Genomic DNA, 12,796 nt, shown 5'->3' with positions numbered 1-12,796 from the left:
CTGAACCCCATCTGCTGCTGCTCTGAGGTAATTTGATGAGACAATATGGCAGAGTTGCTAGCTCACTGACAGTGACGATCCATAGTGACAATATTGACCATCTTATTTGACTTCTATAAATTTCCTGATTGTGCGTTTGTTGATGCGAAAGAAAACATGTGGTGTGCTCTCAATGATGAGGAGAGATTTCCTACTTCAATAGACCAGCCACTAGATAAAACAAAACAGTAGAAATCACTAACACTAGTCCAGATTGGTGGTGGAAAGTTTGTGTATTTTATAATTTATAAAATTTCACATCCCCTTTACTGATGTGGACATGAGCCCAGGTATGCGCATAGAAAGGCAACAATGAAAAGCTATGAGCTTGCCTCAAACGTCTATTTTGCTTACCTAGCTTCACTACAAGTCAGAGAACATGTTGGAAGTATGTGATTTTATAAATGACAAAATATATCCAACCCACAAGAAGTGTTCCTTACTGGCAAGACTATTTGAATATGACATGTGGTAAAACTTCAGCCACTAAAAGTGTCTGAAAAGAATACAGCGGGGAGTAGGAGTAATAAAGAAATGTAAAGCTGCAGTCTTAAGTACAGCCAGCTGTGTTGAGAATAGATTAGCATGTACGCAGAGAGTTTCGTCCTAACAGTCCTCCCCTACAGTCGATATGTAACTTTTTGGTTTAAGATATGTATGCAAGTTTGTGCACGTATCAGTATTTATGTAGTGAACACCTAACTGGTATGCAAAGAGGAGAATTAATCTAATCAGTTACATAAGTAGAATGCAGTAGAGACAAAGGTGCTGATGGGAATTTCTTAGCCTTATCGAAAGTGGTCTTCAAGGCTTTAGCTGTTGTCAAATGTGGGCAGGGTGCTACATGAAAATGTGAGTTTCCTTTTCTGGCTTATATGCAGGAGGGATATAGCAACCCTCATGTGCAGTGACACATATTCTGGATTTCTAGTTTTTGCCCCCAAGTAACGTATTAAAGATCATACTAGGCTACGTGGCTAGCCAAAGTAGCTCCGTTAGAGAGAAGGTGATGTTGTCACATTTTTTGAGTCCTTGAATGAGGTAGGCTGGCAGGCAATATATTGGGACCAGTACTGAATCAGGATACCAAACAGTAGGATGTTGCAGCCACAGAAGTGAGATATAAATACAAGTTGGACTCAGATCTAAAGTTTCTTTCTGGTGGGTAGGTCCTTTTTGTCCGGAAGAGGGATAGCTGGCTCTCTGATTAGCCGGTCTTCTTGGTAACGTGGGTCTTGAATGAGAAAATTCTATTGATTATAATGCAGGATAATTGAACACTGTGGTGTCACTCAAACTAGGGTCATGTTTGTGAGCCTGCCATGGCACTGAGTTTGTCTGTTGGAGTTAGGGAAAGGCAAGAGGTTTCGAAATATGGTGGTCAATGTTATTGAAGGTCACTGAGAGAACCCCATGTACCAGAAGTCAGGTGTGTTAATTTTTGTAAATCTATAGGGCATCATTTATGACCTGGGCAGAAAAAAGACTGATTGTCATGTAGAAGGTTGTTGACAATTTGTTGTCACATTTTAATGCCTGCTGGTTTCTCCCTGTGAGTGAGTGGTGAGTGTCAATCTCATAAATTCTTCTGCCTTTTTCAAAAGTGGGAGTATTATTCCTTTTCTGAGTGTGTATGTCAAGGAAGACACTTTGTGAGACGCAGGTGTTGACTGTGCTGGGGTGATTGAATGATCCTCTGGAGAAAGCAAGAAGATGGAAGGCATGCAGTTGTCATTTGTGGTGGCTTTGGAAAGGTCAGGATATCAGAGAGGTCAGCTGTGGCGAGTGCCTTGAATGTTGTTTTCTTGGATATATTTCATTGATGTAGGTGGGCGTTGGCAGAGGTTTTTTTAACTCTCTTTGTTATGATGATGCATGATTCCGCCCTAATTCTCCTGTTAAGCTGCTGCTTTGTATCTGTAACATGTCTAGTATAGAATAATTTAGCGAAAACCTCACCTCCGTACCACCAACAGTGAAATATCCTTAAGCAATTTTTGAGGAACTCCGCATAGGTTTCATTGTCTGCTGACTGATGGTGGCTCTGTTGATGAATGGAGAGGGCTGAAATCCTAAGACAGAAAGAACATCCAGATGGAAGATCAACCCTTAACCCAAATATGCACTTCTTCCATATTCCTTTTGAAAATGAAGGACCAGTTATACTATAGTTGTATTCGCAAAAGGTGGTCAGAAATAGTGCAAACTGACCTATGTAGTATTAGGTTAATTTGAAAAACATTGAATTGCAATTTGGATTCCAAACTACAACTCAGTATCCATTTCTAAACCCATTTTAGGAGTGGGGCAAACTATAGAAACTACTAAAATGCGTTCAGTACATACAAAATAAGATTTGAGTGGTCACAAACCCTCTGAGTTCTGTGAATCAAAGTGTGTCTTACAATAAAAAGTTTAGTACTTGTGCCCTGTAGCCCTTTCCCATTTTAGAGGCGTGCTTTAGAGCTTGCTTTTGTATGCATGACATCTTATTTTCTTCACAGTTTTGATATGTTACTACTGAAATATGAGAGTTTTAGTTTAATTGCCTGAAGAATTTTTGTAAATTACATTTTTTGTCCGTCCAATGACAACACTGGGTATTCAGCATGCAGTCTCCAGAAATAAAAGCGATAGAGTGCAAACAGCAGCAGGAGAATTAGTTGTAGCTCTTTTTACTGCAAATAATTTGAGAAAAGGGGTGTCTGTTGTTTAGCAGAATAGACATGTTTCTTCTAGTTGCAGGAGAGTAGACTCTACTTAGGGACCCATTACAAGATGTGCGATAGCTCCGTGTGGAGATACCCAGCTGTAACTAATAGTTCCTGCCAGTATCTCCTAAGAGTTTATGTGAATCACAGGTTAAACTCACTTGAATTAGGAATAATCTACTGTACCATGGATTATCAAAACAAATTGCAAAGGATTTGCCTAATTCCGTGAGGTTAATCCTGTCAGTTAACACCTGTTCCTAGCAGGTGGTAAATGGGATTTGAGTGCACAGAGAGCTGTTGTGCTAGGGCCGTGGGTCGGGGAAGGTGGTAGGGTGGAGACAGGAACGTTTCCTGCACTACTCGGGGAGCAATGCATGCATCACCCACTGCTTCATGTCCAGGTGAGGTTGTTACTAGGCTGAGCCATTGCTCACTACCGGCCCCAAAGTTCAGTGGTGTTACTAGGTATGTATCCATATTCCAGGTGGGAAACACGTGGCCCCTAGGATCTGGCTAGAGCAGTGTCTCCCTCTACCAAATGGTGGGGGGGGGGAGGGTGACTGCTTCATTCGCTCATAAGGGGGCTCCAGTTCTGCATGCCTCTGAAAAACTTTTCTCATTGCTTTTGTTATAAAATGCTCAGTGCTGCAACTATAGATAAAAGCCTGCTGTTGTTTTAATATGCCATTTACAATTAGAGTAGTGTCATTACACTTTATAGAGTAGTTGTAAAACTTCTCTATTCTGTGTATGATAAGCAGATGGGGATAACTGTGTATACTGATCTGAAGCAATAGTGATTATGGCATGAGTTGTTAATTTTGATTTTACCTGTTTAAAGGCAACTGGAATGTCACAATATATGGACGAAAGCACTGCTACCGCCTCTACACAAAACTGCTCAACGAGGCCACGCGGTGGTCAAGCGCCATCCAGAATGTGATAGATACCAAGGCACCAATCGATACACCGACACAGCAACTAATCCAAGACATTAAGGTAGGAGATGTGACTCAGGGTAGGGCTGCATTACAATAAAGGGAGAGCCCTTGGTTTTAGCAAACGTTGAATAGCCACTGTAGGGCAGAGATAGCAGGCCTGTGATTTAAGATAAGGACTTCTAGAGCAGATGTAATGCTGTTGACCATGCTTACGGGAATATTTGACTGCTTTTTTTTGTCCATTTTGGGAACTCAAGTGATTGAAAGTACCATATACTCATCTCTGAAACTTAAATTGAATGTGCCTATCGTCTAATGGGTTAGCAAAGGTCTCTGTCACACGGGACAAGACTGGAAGAATGAATTGCTACACAACTTGGAATCTGATGTCACCTCTCCTCAAAGAAACGAGACCTTCATTAAACAGTTATCAAAGATTCCTGTTCACCTTTCCTCCTTTAGTCTTCTTTCCTGTATCTCTACAAAACAATACAACAAAAATGCTATATTTTCTCAGTTCTTCTCTTTTCCTGCCTGCAAGCAAGTGCTGTACCGCAAGTCCCATTTGAGCTAATTTTGCAGATCATGGCCTGTGCAGCATGTTTCTCCGCCATCACTGCCACAAAACAATAAAAAACATTTCTATTTGTGGCCAAGTAAAATATTTTAAAAGAAAGGGAACTAACTCAGCTTATTACAACCACTGAACGTAAACAAAAAGCTACTGGGTCCTTGGTGCAGCCCCTGCCATAGCACAAAGAAACTTGACATTTAACCCTCACTTTGCCAAAATATACCTGTTGTGAATTCTGTATTAAATGTAGTGACATTTTATGGTTATTGAAGTCACCGAATCTCAGCATCAGAGACACTCACACCTCACTTGTTGTTCAGTGAGAAGGATAGAAATTATGGCACCAGAAGTCATATTTTTATTAATCATGGTCTCCCCTTGAGACAAGTTGTGTGCTGTTGGGCAGTCACTTATTGAATATAATACTCTGTTCCATTTTTACCAGAGATAGGAAGTACTTCAATGAAATGAAACACCAAGAGTTTGTAATTATAAAACACAACTGTGACCAAATAATCATTTAATTTTACCACAAGGGGAGAGAACCCCCAGGCTTATAGCTCACTCACAAAAATGTGGTGTAGTAAGAAAGTAATAGGCCTGTTCGATGGCATCTGTCGCTGTAGATACGCATGTTTTGCATAGCTCGCCATCTGGTGTTGGGTCGGAGTGTTACAAGTTGTTTTTCTTCGAAGAAGTCTTTCGAGTCACGGGACCGAGTGACTCCTCCTTTTGTCTCCATTGCGCATGGGCGTCGACTCCATCTTCGATTGTTTTTTTTCCGCCATCGGGTTCGGACGTGTTCCTCTCGCTCCGAGTTTCGGAACGGAAAAACAGCTAAATTTCGGAAGATTTTCGTCGGTATTGTTGCGTTCGGGATCGGCGTAGTCAGAATCAACACTGCATCGAAGATCGAAGAGCTCCGGAGCCCTTCGGGGTACTTTTCGATCCCCGTCGGGGCCTGCTCGGCCCGACCGCGTGTAGAAAAACGCCGATGGAACGGACCCCGTTCCGTTTCTGTCCCAAATGCCACAAAAAATACCCCTATTCAGACCAACACTTGGTCTGTAACCTGTGCCTATCACCTGAGCACAGTGAAGACACTTGCGAGGCCTGTCGTGCGTTCCGGTCCCGAAAAACACTCCGAGACCGTCGAGCAAGAAGACTTCAAATGGCGTCCACGCCGACAGCGCACCGAGAGTTCGAGGTACAGGAAGAGGAAGAAACCTTTTCGATACACGAATCGGACTCCGAGGAATTCGACGATCCACGAACCGTGAGTAAGACGTCGAAAAGCACTCATAAGAAGATTGTCAAGGCCCAGGGGACGCCACTGCCACCAGGCCATGGCTCCACCCATAAATTCGGTGACCGACCGTCGGCACCGAAAAAGGCCCAATCAGTGCCGAGACCGTCCGACTCCGGTCGAGACACCGGCACGCAGCCTTCTCGGGACCGAGAAAGTGCTGGAGACATACATCGACACTGAGATAGCGGTGTAGACACGGCTCGACGCCGAGACAGCGGCACCGATGAAGATCGACGCCGAGATGTTTCGACTCCGAAAAAGAAAAAAGCCACCTCGGAGCCGAAAAAAGATGCAGACAGGGTTTCGGTGCCGAAACAACCTGCAACCGACCCAGTTTCAGGCTCTTATACCGAAGAGCAATCAATGACCTCCCAAATGCGAAGGCATAGGTTTGAAGAAGACCCGCAATCCACCGATGTAGACCATACGCAGAAATGTATTTTTATACAGCAGGGGACAGGAAAAATAAGCACCCTTCCCCCTATTAGGAGAAAGAGAAGACTGGAATTTCAAACTGACCAAACACCACAAACAAAAATGGTGAAAAGGGTTACTCCGCCACCCTCTCCTCCACCTAGAATTCACGTCTCGCCAGCACAAACACCATCACATTCCCCGGCTCACACCACCATGAGCCAAGATGACCAGGATCAGGACGCATGGGACTTATACGACGCCCCTGTGTCAGATAACAGTCCGGAGGCATATCCTACAAAGCCATCACCACCAGAAGACAGTACTGCATATTCTCAGGTGGTGGCTAGGGCAGCACAATTCCACAATGTAAGCCTCCACTCAGAACAAGTCGAGGATGACTTTCTATTCAACACCCTCTCTGCCACCCACAGCTCCTACCAAAGCCTGTCTATGCTCCCGGGTATGCTTCGGCACGCAAAAGACATCTTTAAGGAGCCGGTCAAAAGTAGAGCAATCACACCAAGGGTGGAAAAAAAGTATAAAGCGCCTCCTACAGACCCTATTTTCATAACTTCGCAGCTGCCACCAGATTCTGTTGTTGTAGGAGCAGCTAGGAAGAGGGCCAACTCCCACACATCTGGGGACGCACCACCCCCAGATAAGGAAAGCCGCAAGTTTGATGCAGCTGGAAAGAGAGTCGCAGCACAAGCTGCAAACCAGTGGCGCATCGCTAACTCACAGGCACTTCTTGCGCGCTATGACAGAGCCCATTGGGATGAGATGCAACATCTCATTGAACATCTACCCAAAGACCTACAAAAGAGGGCAAAGCAAGTGGTTGAAGAAGGACAGAACATTTCAAACAACCAGATACGCTCCTCCATGGACGCAGCAGACACAGCTGCAAGAACAATAAATACATCTGTGACCATCAGAAGGCATGCATGGCTACGAACGTCTGGGTTTAAACCAGAGATTCAGCAGGCAGTTCTCAATATGCCATTCAACGAAAAAGAACTGTTCGGTCCAGAAGTGGACACGGCGATTGAAAAACTTAAAAATGACACGGACACTGCTAAAGCCATGGGCGCACTCTACTCCCCGCAGAGCAGAGGAAATTACAGCACCTTCTGCAAAACACCCTCTAGAGGGGGGTTTCGGGGTCAGGCCACACAAGCCAGCACCTCACAGGCAACACCATCCAGTTACCAGGGACAGTACAGGGGAGGCTTTCGGGGCCAATATAGAGGAGGGCAATTCCCTAGGAATAGGGGAAAATTTCAAAGCCCCAAAACCCCTACAACTAAGCAGTGACTCACATGTCACTCACCCCCTCCACACAACACCAGTGGGGGGAAGAATAGGTCATTATTACAAAGCATGGGAGGAAATCACTACAGACACTTGGGTTCTAGCAATTATCCAAAATGGTTATTGCATAGAATTTCTACAATTCCCTCCAAACATACCACCAAGAGCACAAAATTTATCAAAACATCATTCCGAGCTCCTGGAGATAGAAGTTCAAGCACTATTGCAAAAGAACGCAATCGAGTTAGTACCAAACACACAAATGAACACAGGAGTTTATTCACTGTACTTCTTAATACCAAAGAAGGACAAAACGCTAAGACCAATCCTAGACCTAAGAATACTAAACACATACATCAAATCAGACCACTTTCACATGGTCACACTACAAGAAGTGTTACCATTGCTGAAACTACACGACTACATGACAACATGACAACATTAGACCTCAAAGACGCGTATTTCCATATACCAATACATCCATCGCACAGGAAATACCTAAGGTTTGTATTCAACGGAATACACTACCAATTCAAGCTACTGCCTTTCGGTTTAACAACCGCACCAAGAGTCTTTACCAAATGTCTAGCAGTAGTCGCTGCACACATCAGAAGGCAGCAAATACATGTATTCCCGTATCTAGACGACTGGCTAATCAAGACCCATTCGTTAATAACGTGCTCACACCACACAAATCAAATCATACAAACCCTCTACAAACTAGGGTTCACAGTCAACTTCGCAAAATCCAACATTCTGCCGCGCAAGGTACAACAATACCTAGGAGCCATAATAAACACAACAATAGGAGTAGCCACTCCAAGTCCACAAAGAATTCAAAATTTCAACAACATCATACAACGCATGTATCCAACACAAAAGATACAAGCAAAGATGATATTACAACTCCTAGGCATGATGTCTTCATGCATAGCCATTGTCCCAAACGCAAGACTGCACATGAGGCCCTTACAACAGTGCCTAGCATCACAGTGATCACAAGCACAGGGTCACCTTACAGATCTGGTGTTAATAGACCGCCAAACTTACCTCTCGCCTCTATGGTGGAACGATATAAATTTAAACAAAGGGCGGCCTTTCCAAGACCCAGTGCCACAATATGTAATAACAACAGATGCTTCCATGACAGGGTGGGGAGCACACCTCGATCAACACAGCATACAAGGACAATGGAACGTACATCAAACAAAACTGCATATAAATCACCTAGAACTACTAGCAGTTTTTCAAGCACTAAAGGCTTTTCAACCAATAATAGTTCACAAATACATTCTCGTCAAAACAGACAACATGACAACAATGTATTATCTAAACAAACAAGGGGGGACGCACTCAACGCAATTGAGCCTGCTGGCACAAAAGATATGGCGTTGGGCAATTCACAACAAAATTCGCCTAATAGCACAATTTATCCCAGGAATTCAGAATCAACTCGCAGACAATCTCTCTCGAGATCACCAACAGGTCCACGAATGGGAAATTCACCCCCAAATTCTGAACACTTACTTCACGCTCTGGGGAACACCTCAAATAGACTTGTTTGCGACAAAAGAGAACGCAAAATGCCAAAACTTCGCATCCAGATACCCACACAGGCAGTCCCACGGCAATGCCCTATGGATCAACTGGTCAGGGATATTTGCCTACGCTTTTCCTCCTCTCCCTCTCCTTCCTTATCTGGTAAACAAACTCAGTCAAAACAAACTCAAACTCATATTAATAGCACCAACTTGGGCAAGGCAACCATGGTACACAACGCTGCTAGACCTATCAGTAGTACCCCACATCAAACTGCCCAACAGGCCGGATCTGTTAACACAACACAACCGATCAGACACCCAGATCCAGCATCGCTGAATCTAGCAATCTGGCTCCTGAAATCCTAGAATTCGGACACTTACAACTTACCCAAGAATGTATGGAAGTCATAAAGCAAGCCAGAAGGCCATCCACCAGGCACTGCTATGCCAGTAAATGGAAGAGGTTTTTTTGCTACTGCCATATTAATCAAATCCAACCAATACACGCAACCCCAAAACATGTAGTGGGTTACTTGCTTCACTTACAAAAATCTAACCTAGCTTTCTCTTCCATTAAAATACACCTTGCAGCAATATCTGCATACCTGCAGCCTACCTATTCAACTTCCCTATATAGGATACCAGTCATTAAAGCATTCATGGAGGGCCTTAAAAGAATTATTCCACCAAGAACACCACCTTTTCCTTCATGGAACCTAAATGTTGTCTTAACTAGACTTATGGGTCCACCTTTTGAACCCATGCACTCCTGCGAAATACAGTTCCTAACATGGAAGGTTGCATTTCTCATCGCCATTACCTCTCTAAGAAGAGTAAGCGAGATTCAGGCGTTTACAATACAAGAACCTTTTATACAACTACTCAAAAATAAGGTCGTCCTAAGGACTAATCCTAAATTTCTACCAAAAGTAATTTCACCGTTCCATCTAAATCAAACAGTGGAACTTCCAGTGTTCTTCCCACAGCCAGATTCCGTAGCTGAGAGGGCACTACATACTTTAGATGTCAAAAGAGCATTAATGTATTACATTGACAGAACAAAGAGCATCAGGAAAACTAAACAGCTATTTATTGCATTCCAAAAACCTCATGCAGGAAACCCAATATCAAAACAAGGTATAGCCAGATGGATAGTTAAATGCATCCAAATCTGCTACCTTAAAGCTAAACGACAACTGCCCATTACACCAAGGGCACACTCAACCAGAAAGAAAGGTGCTACCATGGCCTTTCTAGGAAACATCCCAATGCAAGAAATATGTAAGGCAGCCACATGGTCTACGCCTCACACATTCACCAAGCACTACTGTGTAGACGTGTTATCCGCACAACAAGCCACAGTAGGTCAAGCCGTATTAAGAGCATTGTTTCAGACTACTCCCACTCCTACAGGCTGAGCCACCGCTTTGGGGAGATACCTGCTTACTAGTCTATGCAAAACATGCGTATCTACAGCGACAGATGCCATCGAACTGAAAATGTCACTTACCCAGTGTACATCTGTTCGTGGCATCAGTCGCTGTAGATTCGCATGTGCCCACCCGCCTCCCCGGGAGCCTGTAGCAGTTCGGAAGGTACCTTCAACTATTTGTATATATATTATTTTAACCTTAAATAGGTACATACTTAGTCACTCCATTGCATGGGCACTATTACTACAATACAACTCCTACCTCACCCTCTGCGGGGAAAAACAATCGAAGATGGAGTCGACGCCCATGCGCAATGGAGACAAAAGGAGGAGTCACTCGGTCCCGTGACTCGAAAGACTTCTTCGAAGAAAAACAACTTGTAACACTCCGACCCAACACCAGATGGCGAGCTATGCAAAACATGCGAATCTACAGCGACTGATGCCACGAACAGATGTACACTGGGTAAGTGACATTTTCATTATACAAGGAGTCCTGCACTGTGATGTTGGTCCACTTCTGCTTCACTAAATTGTTTTCTCACGGCCAAATCTTGTCCCTCCTGTGCCTCTGTCCCCTTCATTATCTTTATTTGATAGAGGTGGGCGAGCCACAGCAGGCACAATTGTAACTCAAACCAAATGCGTGTGTCTGGTTCAGCTCGAGGTTCACTTGGATTTTCAAGCTTAAATGAGTCGAGTAGTAGCCATGCTTTAACTGCATGCTCTCACCTCATGCGCCAAAAATTAAAGACAGAGCATTAACTTTTGATGTAAAATGAGAGAATTGCACAATGTGAAACTAGAAAACCTGTGATCAATTCTAGCTTTCCGACTTGACCAGAATGTACGATCCCAGGCATCATCCTGCTTCCTTTTTCATTATCATAAATGTGAGCACTTTGAAATACACAAGTTCAGGATGCGTCCTGTACAAATCATCTCTTGTTTGATTTAATAGACTGTAATGCTGTCAAGTATGACCACAACCTAGGCCCGAGAGAGAGAGAGAGAGAGAGAGAGAGAGAGAGAGAGAGTGTGCACATGACAAATGACTTGCCATTGTCGTTGGAAATAGGGGAGGGGCATAAATGTTTCTAGGTTCATTTTTTAAAACTATCACTTCTAATGGCACCCAATGCACTTGTATAATTTGACACAAAACAGTTCTATGGGTTAAAGAAATACAAGAATCATATTTTTACGTGTTTGGTGCACAATGTCTTTAAACATGAAAGTATTCCCAATGCTACTTGGTGCAGGTCACCTTTGGAGCGTTTTTTTCTTTACTTCAGATAAAGTGTAAATATGTGTTTTCCCCTCCATTTAACATCTTTTTGAATGTTTGTGCTGAGTCAAATAAACTGCAGCCTAGAACTGCTGTTCAGCATGGGTCAGTACACTGAGTATCCCTTTATTAGAAAATACTTTAGGTTTATATTGCGACAGAATTAAATGTATGCCCAGTTTCTTTTAAAGCTGCTCTAGTCGCCTAAGCTCCACCGAGAAACTCATTTGCAGCCTTTCCTTATGGTCAGGCAGGTGTGGGTGGGGGGCACACACCCTTTCCTGTTATCATACAGATCGTAGCATCCACGTACAATTACTTCTAGTTTAAACATAGGTAAGGTATGCACAAAATGTTTACTTTAATGAAAAAGTGGTTCAGAATCAATGGATTTGCAAATGTGTCAGGACCAACGATGTAGGGCATTTCGCATTGCAAATCATGATCCATGCTAATTCATACAGTTTTTCTTTGGTACAGTTTGTATTGCATAGTTTAGAGGTCATCCTTATCTTATAGTTAGTAGGACCTGCCACATGATGATATGGAGCCATTTGTTTGCATCATCCTCAGAGTCCCACTGTAATCTCATTATTGCTTGTGTATTTTGAAGGAGAACTGCTTGAATGCTGAAGTTGTTGACCAGATCTATAAGAGAAACCCAATATTACGTCACACCCATCACCCACTGCACTCGCCTCTTCTACCACTACCATACGGCGACATCAACCTGAATTGTGAGTATGTGAACTGTAGAAGTACCAGTTCTCAGAGGTATTGCCTAAGAAGCAGAAATCATCCATATGAAATTAAATGCCTAAAGAGTGAAAATCTCACCCCTCCCCAAACATTTTAATATTCAAAATTGTGTCAAAGTTAATTCAGAAATGAAAAAATGGGAAGGCTGAGGAAACATTAAGGGAAATAATGAAGTGGGAAGGGAAGAGAAAAAATGAGGTGTACACTTGAATCTTCCCAAACTCTCTTCAGAAAAAAGACAAGAAAAATTACCAGTAAGTACCCAATGGAATATGGGATATCAGATTTTCCCCGATAAGGAAAAATGAGGTTAAAAAAAAGTGAAAGGAAACAGCGGATGAGGGGGAACAATTCAAAGGTATAATAAGAGGAAAGACAAAACTCGAGAAATAAAAAATTACAAGCGATAGAAGAATGAATAGTTTGAAATTGTGAGATTCCTTCTTCATTCAAAAGGGCAGGACAAGGTAT

General features: G+C 43.1%; 1 protein-coding gene across 1 annotated transcript in view; it reads left to right on the top strand.

The window, feature by feature from the left end:
• MYO10 (myosin X) overlaps positions 1-12,796 on the top strand; it is a 754,439-nt gene that overhangs the window by 638,137 nt on the left and 103,506 nt on the right. Inside the window, exons 33-34 of the mRNA XM_069219725.1 lie at positions 3,595-3,752; positions 12,180-12,303. Of these exons, the coding sequence (XP_069075826.1) occupies positions 3,595-3,752; positions 12,180-12,303 (282 nt within the window). The remainder of the gene's footprint in view (positions 1-3,594; positions 3,753-12,179; positions 12,304-12,796) is intronic.

The sequence above is a fragment of the Pleurodeles waltl genome, chromosome 2_2 (assembly GCF_031143425.1).
Source record: "Pleurodeles waltl isolate 20211129_DDA chromosome 2_2, aPleWal1.hap1.20221129, whole genome shotgun sequence".
Classification (NCBI taxonomy): domain Eukaryota; kingdom Metazoa; phylum Chordata; class Amphibia; order Caudata; family Salamandridae; genus Pleurodeles; species Pleurodeles waltl.
This window is presented reverse-complemented; position numbering and strand designations above follow the sequence as displayed.